This window comes from Lissotriton vulgaris, chromosome 5 (genome assembly GCF_964263255.1).
Source record: "Lissotriton vulgaris chromosome 5, aLisVul1.2, whole genome shotgun sequence".
Lineage (NCBI taxonomy): Eukaryota > Metazoa > Chordata > Amphibia > Caudata > Salamandridae > Lissotriton > Lissotriton vulgaris.
In genome coordinates, this window is record NC_141693.1 from 1,016,622,451 (window position 1) to 1,016,636,022 (window position 13,572).

The window sequence follows — 13,572 nt, forward strand, 5'->3', positions numbered from 1 at the left end:
AGAGCTGGGTGGTTATGGCACGGACCTGATTTAGAACTGGCTGGTTATGGCACGGACCTGATTTACAGCCGGGTGGTATTGGCACTGACCTGATTAAGAACCAGGTGGTTATGGCACTGACCTGATATAGAGCTGGTGGTTATGGCACTGACCTGATTTAGAGCCGGGTGGTTATGGTGCTTATATGATTTAGAGCTGGGTAGTTATGGCACTGACCTGATTTAGAACCGGGTGGTTTTGGCACTGACCTGATTTAGAACAGGGTGGTTATGGCACTGACCTGATTTAGAACTGGGTGGTTATGGTATTGACATGATTTAGAACCAGGTGGTTATGGCACTTACCTGTTTTAGAACCGGGTGGTTATGGCACTGACCTGATTTAGAGCCAGGTAGTTATGGCACTGACCTGATTTTATAGCCGGGTGGTTATGGCACTGACATGATTTAGAACCGGGTGGGTAGGGCACTGACCTGATTTGGAGTTGGGTGGTTATGGCACTTACCTGATTTAGAGCTGGGTGATTATCTCACTGACCTGATTTAGAAGCGGGTGGTTATGGCACTGACCTGATTTAGAACCAGGTGGTATGGCATTGACATGATTTTAAACCGGGTGGTTATGGCACTGACCTGGTTTAGAGCCAGGAGTTCACAGCACTTTTCTGATTTAGAATCAGGTGGTAATGGCACTGACCTCCATTAGAACCAGGTGGTTATGGCACTGACCTGATTTAGAACCAGATGCTTATGGCACTGACATGATTTAGAACTGGGTGGTTATGGCACTGACCTGGTTTAGAGCTGGGTGGTTATGGCACTGACCTGATTTAGAACCAGGTGCTTATGGCACTGACATGATTTAGAACTGGGTGGTTATGGCACTGACCTGGTTTAGAGCCGGTGGTTATGGCACTTACCTGACTTATAGCCGTGTGGTTATGTCACTGACCTGATTTTGAGTCAGGTGGTAATGTGATGGCCTGATTTAGAGCTAGTGGTAGTGGCACACGCTAGATTTAGAGTCGGACGCTAATGCCATGGCTTAGATTTACCAATGGATGTTTTTGGTATGGGGCCTGATTTTGAGTCAGGTGGTTATCGCACAGGGTCTGATTTTGAGGGCCTGATTCACAAAGGGACTCCACAGTGGTGCGGAGGCTCCACAGTCGTGGTGCAGTCTCCACACTGGTGGTGGAATCTCTGTGCTGCAACTTCTCATCGAGGAGATTCCGCCATAAGTGCGCAGCCTCCACCATGACAGTGAGCATTAAGTCTTGTGTTAATGTTTTACGGCCGATTTTACGTTTAATGAAAAATCTTCAGATTTCTAGAGGAAGAACAATATCGACCGGAGAATTCATTGGTTAATTTCCGTCTAATTTCCATACCAAATGTTTGGTGGATTTGGCTCTGGATTTAGCGCAGCGTCCAGTAATGGTCTATTTTCCATTGTCACCCAAATCTAAAACAGGCCCATTCATGTTACAATATAGTGTGGCTGTAGGCCCTGTTTCATGCCACAATGACACTTCATGTGAACATTCTCATCCACATGGATTAGGGATTATGGTGGTGTTGGTTTGGTTTGTGGTGAGACTGAACGGCATAGCTCATTTAGGTATTGAGATTTTTGTACATGCATGTGTTATCATTCATCATTATTTCTTTATATCCATTTAGATTACTAGCACCACACATCATGCTGCAGAAAATAATTTCAGAGCTGAAACGTGTAAACCTGGGCAGACCTGCCAATTTGTAAAAAGTTCCACTGTGTGAGCAGTGGCGGCTCCTCTGCAGTGGCGGAGGAGCGTCGCCCCACTGCCTGGTGGGCCAGCAAACGAAAAATAAAACAATGCTCTAGCATCGTTTTATTTTTCATTTGCCAGCTTGTGCATGGAGGGGCGAGGCATGGGAGGGCGGATAAGGAGTGCTTGTGCCCTCCCTAAGTGCTCATGTGTGTATGGCCGGCCGTCTCAGGCCGACCAAAACACACATGCGCACTTAGGTTTCTCCAGCAGCTGGAGAAACCCCCACAGACTCCCTGGTCTGAGCAGGCCGTCTTTTCAGTCTGCTCAGACCAATCCCTGTGCTGCTCAGCAGGACAGGGATTGGCTGGAAGTCTGCTCCAGTGGCTGCCGGGACCCAGGAAGAGGCTAGCAGGAGTGACGCAACGGGGCAGGAGGCCGGAGGCGTCAGGTAATTTAAAAAAGTTATTATTAACCTTTTCCCCACTTCCTCTTGCGCACGCTCTCCCACACTCCCCCGCGCTTCATCCACCCACCCACTCACCACTCTTTGTTAGTGGCGGCCGCCACTGTGTGTGAGATAAGGGAGCGAAGCCTTGCAGGGGAAAGACTTTGTCCCTCTTCCACCTGAGGTGCTTCTACCAGCCCTCCCTCTCCCACTTAGGGTAAAAAACTCAAAATCTTCTGCAGCTGACGTCCTGTGGAGCTAAGAAACCTGTAATGGACAACAGCTGTGCAGTCTGCTAACCAGTAGTGGTGGGTGTTGGGAGTGCTGCGGGCAGTGGGGCGGGTCGGGGGAGGAGCAGGGTGGGGGGCAGTAAACTACGGCATACGGCCGAACAGAGGTAAATAAACAAATACATTTAAAAAACTAATTTCATTGCGCGCGTTGCATTGCCGAATGCGATGCAGCGCGCCCAACAAAATTCCTTTTATTTATTTATTTGTTTACTTACGTCCGTTGGGCCGTATTCCATAGTTTACTACCCCTCACCCTGCTCCACCCCTACCCCACTCCACCCCACAGCACTCCCACCACCGGCCTCTACTGCTGCCAACACGATCTGGAGACCCACTCTGAGCAGAGGTTTCCTGCCCACCTTGTCTTCCACCCTGTGATGCTCTTCACTGGAATCAATACTGTGCAGTGTGTCCGTTGGGAAGTCTGCATGGTTTCCTTGAGCTCATTCTGTGCTGTATTCATTCAGCTCAGTTGGCATGTGCCTGTTATCTTTCATGCGTGTTGCATTATATTCAAAATATAATAAGCACTGAAAATGTTAGGTGGGAGCGTGATATCATAAATTAGCCTTTACGAAAATTATCCACACACTGATCTATGGCATGCAAATGCGGCTCATGCATATTCATTTGGGATGAACTGTAAATCTGCCCTCTTTGTCATTCTATGGAAGGATGACGTCTCACCCTTTCATCCCGTAAAATGAACTCATAAAAAGCAATTAATCTCTTATGCAGTATTCATATCGTCAGTCATCCAAAGACTCCATCTTTCTTTGGGTCGGAGCACTGTTGTTTTCTACTCAGGCACACCTGAACGTGTGCTTGTATTTGCAGAGCTCTCTCTGCCTTCAGTGGATGCTGGATTCCTTTGCCTGTGGTGCCACTTCCTGCCAACAACGCAGGAGGTGAGACTTCATTATGCTCTGTGCACTGTGCTGCCTGCTGCTAGCTTTAAAAGCTGAAGCCTGACAGTGGCCTGCATTACTTTCATGTGATTGATTGACAGAAGAATGGGCGCTCGGCTCTTCCACACCCAACCTCTGTGTGTGTGTGCGGACACGTGTGTGTGTGTGTGTGTGTGTGCGCGTGTGTTTATAAACAGTTCTGGAAAAGGCTTTCACTATTCAGAAGGGTGGTGCTTAAACTTGCTTTCGACCAGTGACCCGCTGGGTGGCTTGGGTGCCTCTTAAAAATGAACAACATTATAGTTTATTAAATCAAACACAGGAGAAGGTTTTGTACAGCGCACATCCTGAAGTGGCATATTTTGAGGTCCTCTCAAATGTAAGAATGAATAAAAAGGAGGGAAATTAAAAGAAAACAGTTGCCTATGATCACACAATTTTGTAAAGTGGGGAAGTCGGGATTAATTCCTGGTATTCTGTTTTCGCATTGTGCAATTAGGGCGAGAGAGAGCGAGGGAGAAGATAGAGAGAGAGATATTTGATTTTCGTTATACCCACCATACCACCACCAGCAACCTCTTACCCCCGCCCAACCTGCAGGCATTAATGCGGCCCTCGGTCACATAACAGATAAAACATTTTGGCCCCTGGTAAAATGTATGTGAGTACCCATGCTTTAGACAAAGTTGGTAAACTTGTCAGCAGTCATCAGAGGCAACCAGTTGCCATTTCCCTCTGGGAGGTTGGTACACGTGGAGCAGTTTTTTGTTACCGTCCGGCCCTATTTCTGTTCTCAGTCCAACCCTGAATCCAGGGGCGGATTGGCAAGGCGGGCATTCGGGAATGGGCCAAAGGGCCGGTGCCTCAGTGTCCTCTGTGGGCCGGTTTTTTCTCCCCTGTCCCAGTCCACAGAGAGTGGACTAGGAAAGGGGAGAAAAAAAAACGGCCCATGGAGGGCACGGAGACAGAGAAAATGAAAACAGCCTCGCTGTGCAGCCAGACAGCGATTGTCAGCTGTGGCCTCTCCTTCACCCCTGCCCTGACAAGCAATCAAGCTGAGGCTGGGCTGGGAGGGGTGATTCTGTGCCAGAATCGGCCTCCCTGGGGGCCAGGTGTTTCTCAGGCCTTTGAGCCATTTTCACCTCGGCCCCCCTGGGGTCCATGCAGCCCAGAAACAGTGTTAGTCTTAACACCTCGCCCACAGCCCTTCACATTCAGGGCATAGTGGACGAGGAAGAATGGGTCTTGCTGTGGGAGCCAGGTGATGTTTGGAATTTTTAATTTAATTTATTTATGCAATTTTATATTGCACGGACTTTACCCGAAGGTGTCAGAGCGCTCCACACTAGGAACAGCAATAATACATGAGGAGAAAAATTACATGTGGACAAATTACAAAAGCATACGTTAAGTTACATGAATCAAAAGTGGCAATAGTGAGCAACCAAAATACATGAGGTATTACAGGAGGAAAAAGTGATATGTGTGCAGGTTACAAAAGCGTACAAAGTACATGTAGAGGTATAATACTGCAATAAATGGCAGACACTCCAGCACAAGAACAAACGTTACATCGGCAATGGTGGCACTTGTGCAAGTATCTAAAGCAAACAAAAGTGAGAGGTAGCATACAGTGCGATACCAGAGAAAAGTGACGTGTGCAAGTTACAAAAGGGTACCATACACAGGTACAAGGGTAATACTACAGTAAATGGCAAACACTGAAACTGCCAGAACACACTGGGAAGGCACTTCCCATGCACCAGCTTCACCTCAGCCTCCCCCTGGCTACCTGGCTACCTTGGATGACCCAGAAAGCTGTGTTTTGTGCTCCCCTGCCAGGACGTTTTCCCGAGGCCTGGAGGGTTGATTAATTTACTAATTGCAGGGCCTTACCTCTGTTCATGTGCTCCTGAGCTGAAGGTCTGGGGAGGGCTAAGTAGGTTAGTAATAGCAGGGGCTTTGCTGCTTTTCAGGTGCTCCTGTGCTGGAGTGCTGGAATAATTTTGTGACAGAAAGGGGCCTTGCTATTTTTTTTAGTTGCTCAGCATGTAGGCCATTGGCACCTTGGCCCTGTGTCCTGTGCAAGAACAGTATCCTCCCACTTTCATTCCTTGTCTGTGCAAATAGTGTTTCATGAAAAGGCACGCCCCTTGAATGTGGGCCTCGCCCCTTAAATATGGGCCACGCCTCTTGAATGTGGGCCACTTTTTTCGTCAGTGCCCGGGCCGAATTGTGATCCCAATCCGACCCTGCCTGAATCTAACGGACAAAGGTTAGAGGGCGGTGCTAGGCAGGTGTGGTCATTGTATGCACCTGGCGAGCCAAAGGTTAGGCATGGAAAGATGAAGGACGTCATGACTCAATGACATGCATGATGAGACTGACTGCAGGAAGGGCAAGGAAATTAAAACATAAGGACGGGATTCCTTTATTTTATGTTAAATGGCAGTGTGTGCTAAGCTCCTACTGTCCACGAGGAAGTTAATTTGAAATTATTTTCAGGTATCTCCTGAAAGTATAGAAGTCATTACATTTTCTCCATGCTTTACCTGGAAGCGGTAGCAATACCGATTAAATAAATAAAGTATCACTTCAGATGACTATACTACTCTTTCACAAGAGGCACGTGCCACCATGCTTTGATACTAGTGCCTGTGGAGAAAAATCTTTTGAACTGCGCAAAGAAGCCTCAATAATTTAACATTAAGTAATAATTCCTTTGCAAGACTCGGCCAGCCTCCACGTGCTGCACCACACTGTACAATATCAAAGCATTTCTTCCTCAGCTGGGGTCAGTAGATCTGCAGGAAACTGCTGCACAGAAAGAATTGAAAATGTCAAAGTTATTCTCAGTTTTTTTCTAAAATTTCTGCTTTCTCTCTGTTTCCCTGCAGGGATCTGAGCGAGAATGCGATCCAAGCCATCCCAAGGAAGGCCTTCCGTGGAGCCACCGACCTCAAGAACCTGTGAGTAGCATGGAGCAAGGGAGTTGTGAGTCGGGGTGGTGAAGCAGGTGCAGTGAAAGTGGGGCCTAGGGTGCAAGGGTCCCACTGCACCCCAATTACGGCTGTGTTTTACGACCCAGCAAGGAGGGTAGTCGGCCATTTCCTTGGCTTGCATTTGAGCCAATGGCAACCTTGCTACGTCACGGCTCGTGAGCAGAGCACCTGTCCTCTTCGATGTGGCGCAGTTAGACTTACTATTTTGCTCGTTTCCCCCTTTCCTCCTCCATGATGTAACGCCAGAGGATGAGATACAGTGAAACTAATTAGAGTGAATTACGGCTTGCCATCCGGAATCCTATTATCTGGGGAAAGCAGCTTTTCCCTTTAGTGGCGTGTGAAACACGAGAAACATAAAACAGATGCAAGCTGCTTTGAATAAAGCCCATAATGATAAATCACTCACATTTTCCCTTTTTATGATGCCATTGTGAATAATGGCCTTATTTAGCAACACTAATAAGGGAGCAGAACAGATGGCAAAACTCTCAGTTTGTGCTACAAGGCCATGAAAATGATCGTAAGGCACTAACGCTACATACTTAACCCATACATACATACATATATACATACCTTCATACATACATACACAACATTGGTAAATGCCATCATGGCTTCCTTCCTTGGATCACCCAATGGTTGTATGAACTATGTTCTCCATTCGAGTGTCTTGTTTCTTTCTTCTTGGGACAAAGTGATTGGCCCCAGTTCTGAATGGCGGGGTTGCCTAATTTTGAATCCACTTCCTGCCTCTTTCTTACTCCTCCTTACAATCCCTGTCTCTTTATCTGATTCCAATTCTTTCTCATTTACTCTATTTGTCACTGTTTTATCTATCTTTTGCTTTTTCTTCCTTTATCCCTTTCATGCCGCTCCCTCTCTAGCTCGTTTGTTCTCAGTCAATGTCTAATGATGAAAAGAAGTCAGAGTCTCCAAAAATGAGTGTCAGTGACCCCCTTCTGCAACCACCAGCACAAATTAAACACTGGGCAGTCCCAGCTCACCATATCCTACTTGATCAAGGAGCTATAGATCTTGATGGGCACTATACATATCTCAAGTGGAAGAACCTTCCAATTAACGGACATTTATTTGTGTTGTGCCGTTAATGAGAAATCTGGACCTTGAACTGAATACTTTGTTCCTATGAGCAAAATATACAGTGTGAGTAAGACACAAAATTCTGAACCAAAGAGTTCTGCCATTTGTCCGTATTTATTTCATGAAAACATCAACACAATGTTTATGTGAAAGAAGGCAAAAGTATTCAAAGACCTAGAGACATGCTCTAGCCAAATTCAGAAGGGAGACGGAGGCAAATTTGGGGAAAATGCATTTGGGCAGATATTACTGTGCTTCAAAACATCCTCCTTGTCCATCATCTCCTAACAGGAACACTCTCCAATAGTGTGAACTTGCGAACAATTTGGCTTTTAATTTATTCTTAGAGTAAGCAAGGCCTTTCCAGAGTGTGAATCACCAATTATTCCATCAATGAATCCCTGAAAAAGAGTCTTGTGAATTCAGGAAAGACAATCGACACAGGAAAAGTGTGGTTTGCAGTGGGACTTTGAATGCATCTAAAGAATAGTGAGAGTTTGTTCTGTTCTACAACCAGAGGGTCACACTAGAAAATGCAATCTCTCCCATTGTTATCACAGAACGTAGATATAGAGCCCTGTGCCTACAAACTTGTCACCAATGCATGAACCAGTGATATATGGTAAAGTATGTAAAGAGACTGCATGGATCTCTAAACACTGTAAGATATAAAAAAAAAAGCCCTGATCCTGGAATTAAAAGCTATTTAAACGAGTATGTATGGATTACTGTGGAAGAGGAACAAAAGGTTGCATACGCGCACCAGCAACTAATAGCAGTGTTTATACCCACGGCTCAGTCTCCAGCAACACTCTGAAACTAGCTTAATAATTTTCATCTTGTCTTGATTGACGTTCAACCTATGTTTTCCCAACCAGTCAGCTACTGCGGCTAAAGAGCCTTCCTGAGTCATGAAGCCTGTCCCTGGCCTGCCTTGGAGTGAGACAGAGATATGGGATTGGCAAGGATACTGGTGGCACATTAGACCTAGTATTTTGGTAATATTAGCCGGTGGTCGGCATCGGCTTTTTGAAGAGCCATGCCCCCATCAGCTGCCAAGGTCAGCGGGCACGTAGAAACACTCAGTCAAATGTACAAAATGCCTCTGAAATGTCAGACATGACTAGGACTGTGGAAAGTCCCAGTCAATGGCATAAATACATCATCGCCAAACAGAGCTGGAAATCTTTTGTCCAATAACCTACCTTGAAGATAGATTACATGGAATCAAAGAAACAACTCGTCTCCAGTCACCTTACTACCTAGGAAAAGGAAACCTTTTTCTTACAATTTACCTTAAAAAGGCAGATGAAGTTGAGGGATGATTACAAAGAACATCAAGCTGCAGACAAGCTTTCTTCTGTAGAAGGCACATCCAGACCTTTTGAGTAACATCTGAGCCTTTCCAGCCAAGCAACATCCACTGTCGTCTGCCACTGAGCCACAACACTGCCAGATTCTTTACTAACCTTGGGGGCAAGATCCAACAGAAGCAATGTTCTTTTCTGTCTCTCACTGTCCCCCCAGAGACCGCTTGTACTAGACCATGAGAGCCAGTGGTAAAAGTGGGGTAAGTGGAATGGGATAAGAAAGAAAATGGAGACACAGGACTCTACACTCTCTATCACTCACGTATGGGGTCAAGGAAGGCTGCGGGATGTAGTGGATCTGTACACATTTGCGTTAAAATTTGTAGACATAGGAAATGTTCTTTTAGATTCACTCTAGTGACAGAACATTAGCAGAAAATAGAACCCCAGTCTTTAGAGCTCAAACTTAACACTTCAAAGGACATCTCTCTAAGAGCCAAAGTGCCAATCATCTAATCCTTATGGAACTAGAGGCCTTGATGTTTGAAAATAAATCATTATGTAGCAATGCATTGGAGACCATGGTGCAAAGGAGTTGTGCTGTATCAAACCACAAATTGAAGTGTTCATGCACAATAATGCAGGGAAATGTGCCAAAATTTGAACCACAAAATATGCAAGCTGAGCCATAATATAGCCCAACGTGTTGGTGACCTACACACGAGGACAAAGCCTACATCTTGAACATTATTCTTGGCACAATTTACAGCCACTCACATGATGTGACTTCAGCTCCTTGTAAGTAGGCCAATATTTAATGGGGCGATAAATATTATGGCCATTGCTTCTTCTGCCGTTCGTGCGGTAGGGACATGCAGTCTGAAGGAGCCATGTAGGAACAAGTTAGCCACAGGCTTGTCATAGAATTTATTCAGATTCTGAGATGAAAGAGATCGGAAAAAACTTGCACAATAATATTATGCACCAAACGAGCCCATGATATGCCACTTAAAGGGTCTAGGCTACAGCTGTGCCTGTCTGACAAGCTTTGCTGCCTTTCAAGCTCAGGATTGTTTTTTGCACTAAATAAACTTTGAGCAGAATCATGTTGTTCGTGAATATAAAGAAATAAAGAGGTGGAAAAATCGCTCAAAAACAAGGTTTTGCTGGAAAATCGCAGAAAATATTTATTTATATAGCTCTATACACACGCAGCTCGTTTCCTAGTGCTTCGTGTTTTCGGAAAATGGAAACTGAGGCACAGGAAGGCGCAGTTAATTTGACCTGGAACACTCAATATATATATAGGTAAGTGAGGAAGCCATGATTAAACCGCGGGTACATTGGTTCTGAAATGACCTAAGTGGACACTAAAATCCTTTTAGTGATCTGAAGTAAAATAACACAACCAAGGACAAATGCTATTCAATTACATGAACAGGAAGTGATCCTTCTTATGTTTTCAGTGCCACATATCTGATTATAACAACAAATATGGCCACTAAAAGTATCGGTTTCCATGGCAATTGCTATTTCTACACAATACAGCACTAGTTACATAATACACGTTCTACCACATATTCGGTTGACAGATTATAAGGAAATAGCTTTAACCATTTACTTTTGTCCTAATCAGTTGTGTCTTGTGCTAAAAGACTACACTTAATGTCCATTCACAGTTTTGAAAATCATAGATTGTGTCACAGAGGCATGTGGACTGTAAAAGAAGTTTAAATACAAACAAGGCAACTACAGTGAAACTAATGAAAATGGGGCAAATAGATGTTTATGACTGTGGAGCTTTTTAGTGGGAGGCAGACAACTAACAAAATAATTAGTTAGTTGATGTACACACTATTGTTTTTAGGTTTTACAACTGATAAGTACACGAGTACCCCTTAACTCCCAAAAAAGGATTTCTAAATGTGATCAATGATTTTTCAATAAATACCACATAATTACGGAGTTCATGATTATAGTACATACAATTAAGTGGGATGGTGAAGCTGACATAGGTTTAGATGGATGAACGGAAAGCATGGCTGAATGAATGGTTGGACATTGAATGTGAGGTGCAGGGATTGGCTCTATGGCCCTTTCGCGTGCTCCAGGGTCTTGTCATTAGCTGCCACACTTTAGATCCTATGAATTAGGACTTTGCTTCTGAGGAGGCTGCCGGGAGATGCTGTAACTTTAAATCAAGGACCCCCCAAGTAGAGATTGGTATGTTTGTGGCATCTAGTGGGTAGGTAGGGGTGGAATTGGCTATGTCAATGCGTGGGTCTGTAGTTTGCCTCTGTGGTGGGCTTTTGGACCAGGAGAAGAAAGAGTTTAATAAAAATGCCAGAGTGATACTTTACTGTAGGAGCATCACCTTCCAAACGTCAGGACAGCTGGAACGGAACTGCTTATGTGAAAAGGAAAGACCAGGACAATCATGGTAGAGTAACTGGTCACCGGGAAAGGGAAGGGTGTACATGAGCATAAAAAAGCCATAAAAAGCAAGTCTTTCAGAAGGTTTTAGGGAATGTCCCTAAAGAGTTGGGAAGTGTAATATGCTAGAAATACAAAGGACTAGTGAAGACTCATTGTGCTAGAGGAGAACATAACATATACTTGCTCAGCATAACATATGGATGAAGCAGACACATTGGAGGAGAGTAAGATGCAGAATAGAAGAAGCAAAGATTGGAGGCCGCGGGTAAAGGAGTAGTTATCTGGGCGATTATCATTGACAGGATGAATTTGTAAGTCAGTTATACTGGTTTACAACTGACGAAATGTTGCTGGCTCCAGTTCAATCAATCACAGACATTTATAGAGCGCACTACTTACCCGTAGGGTCTCAAGGCGCTTGGGGGGGGGGGGTTGCCGTTACTGCTCGAACAGCCAGGTCTTGAGCTTCTTCCTGAAGGGGAGGTGGTCTTGGGTCAGGCGTAGGTCGGGAGGGAGGGAGTTCCAGGTCTTGGCGGCCAGGTAGGAGAAGGACCTTCCTCCTGTTGTCGCTCTTCGGATGCGGGGGACGGCGGCGAGGGCGTGGCCGGCTGATAGGAGGTGGCGTTTGGGAGCGTAGAAGTTGATTCGGTTGTTGAAGTAGCTCGGGCCTTGATCGTGTAGGGCTTTGTGTGCGTGGGTGAGGAGGCGGAAGGTGATTCTTTTGTTGACGTGGAGCCAATGCAGGTTTCTCAGATGTCCGGAGATGTGGCTGTTTCGTGGGATGTCGAGGATGAGTCTGGCTGAGGCGTTCTGGATCCGCTGGAGTCTCTTCCGGAGCTTGGCGGTGGTACCGGCGTAGAGGGCGTTGCCGTAGTCCAGTCGGCTGGTGACGAGGGCCTGGGTGACGGTCTTCCTGGTCTCGGTGGGGATCCACCAGAAGATCGTTAAATCAACCAGTAGACGTCAGTAGGCTTAAACCTAACCAAAATGTAAATTGAATAAAGAGGACACAGGGACACTGACTTGAAAGAATATGTATCCAATGTCAACCAAATAGAGTGCAAGCGCAGGAAGAGCTTTGCAAATGTGGGAGTACATCTGATCACAGTGGTGGATGGCACCATCGGAGGTAGGAGAGTGGGAGGGGGAGGATGTGGGAGGTAGGGGGCGAGAGGGAGTGGTGGGAAGCAGGAATACACATTTTCAAAAACGTACCTTCTCGCTGCTTCCTCGCCTTCATAGTCCTCCCTCGCTCGGCCTTACCGGAAGCACACCCAGGCGACCAGTCAGCCATTCACAATACTGCTAAGGCAGTGTTGTGATTGCAGAGGCTAACTGTGGGCCTGGGCATGTTCTTCATGTAGGCTGTAGTACAGCCTGCATGGAGAACATGCAAAGTGCACACAACAGTTTTGGGCAGCAGGACCTGGACAGGGCCGTCCAGGCAGTCACTGCGCACTTTAGGAGGGTGCTACCACTCCCCCCTGCCCCCTAACGTAAAGGAGGCAGAAGTAGGAGAAAATAAAATGACAATAACGTGAGCTATGATCATTTTACTTTGTCTTTGTGTCACTGCAAAAAAGCAGTGGGAGGACGCGCCTCCTCTCCCTTAGCGGTGGACCCGTCACTGTCTGGTCACACATTTCTTTTGCATCTTTAATCCCGTCCACTCCAAGAAAGTCGTTCTTTTAGCTCAGAGGCAGTCTGAAGAGGCTGACTGAAAAGCCACAATCCACTTGTGGGGAATTGTGCAGCTGTTTGGTGGTAATTTCCTTTAAACATAGAAGCGGCCCCTTCCCTGAACTCATTTCACTCCAGTAGCACTCCAGTAGCATATGATTTCTCTGATGAATATCAAGTCACGTGATGGTCAATTTTACTTGAAGAAAAATCTTGCCCTTACTTCTGGTATCATTTAGGCAGCGCCTTGAGAACCTCATGAGTGGGTAGCCGCGCTATATAACCCCCTGATTGATAAACGCCTCGTGCAAAGTGTTTCCCAACTGTGTCAAGCCCCAGTGGAGACTCTTTGGGGAATTAAACTCATGTTCACAAGTGCTAATTTCATTTAAACTCAGATTTCTATTTCATTTGTGATTTTTTTGCAATTAATTTATTTTAAAAAATTCAGTGGTTTTTAGTAACTATGCAGATAAACTATGAGTGTATGTCAACTCTACTTATTTCTATTGAAGGAGAATACTTTTATTTCTCAGACTTATAAAATGCAATGCTCTTTCTACTCTATTTATGGTTACTTTGCTGTGCCCACTGTTATTATACCTCCAAATTCAACAAATGCTAATATGAAAATAAATGTG

At 45.4% G+C, this 13,572-nt stretch overlaps 1 protein-coding gene across 1 annotated transcript in view; it reads left to right on the forward strand.

Annotated features, from left to right (window-relative positions):
- SLIT1 (slit guidance ligand 1) overlaps positions 1 to 13,572 on the forward strand; it is an 842,620-nt gene that overhangs the window by 461,950 nt on the left and 367,098 nt on the right. Inside the window, exon 5 of the mRNA XM_086922632.1 lies at positions 6,297 to 6,368. Within this exon, the coding sequence (XP_086778758.1) occupies positions 6,297 to 6,368 (72 nt within the window). The remainder of the gene's footprint in view (positions 1 to 6,296; positions 6,369 to 13,572) is intronic.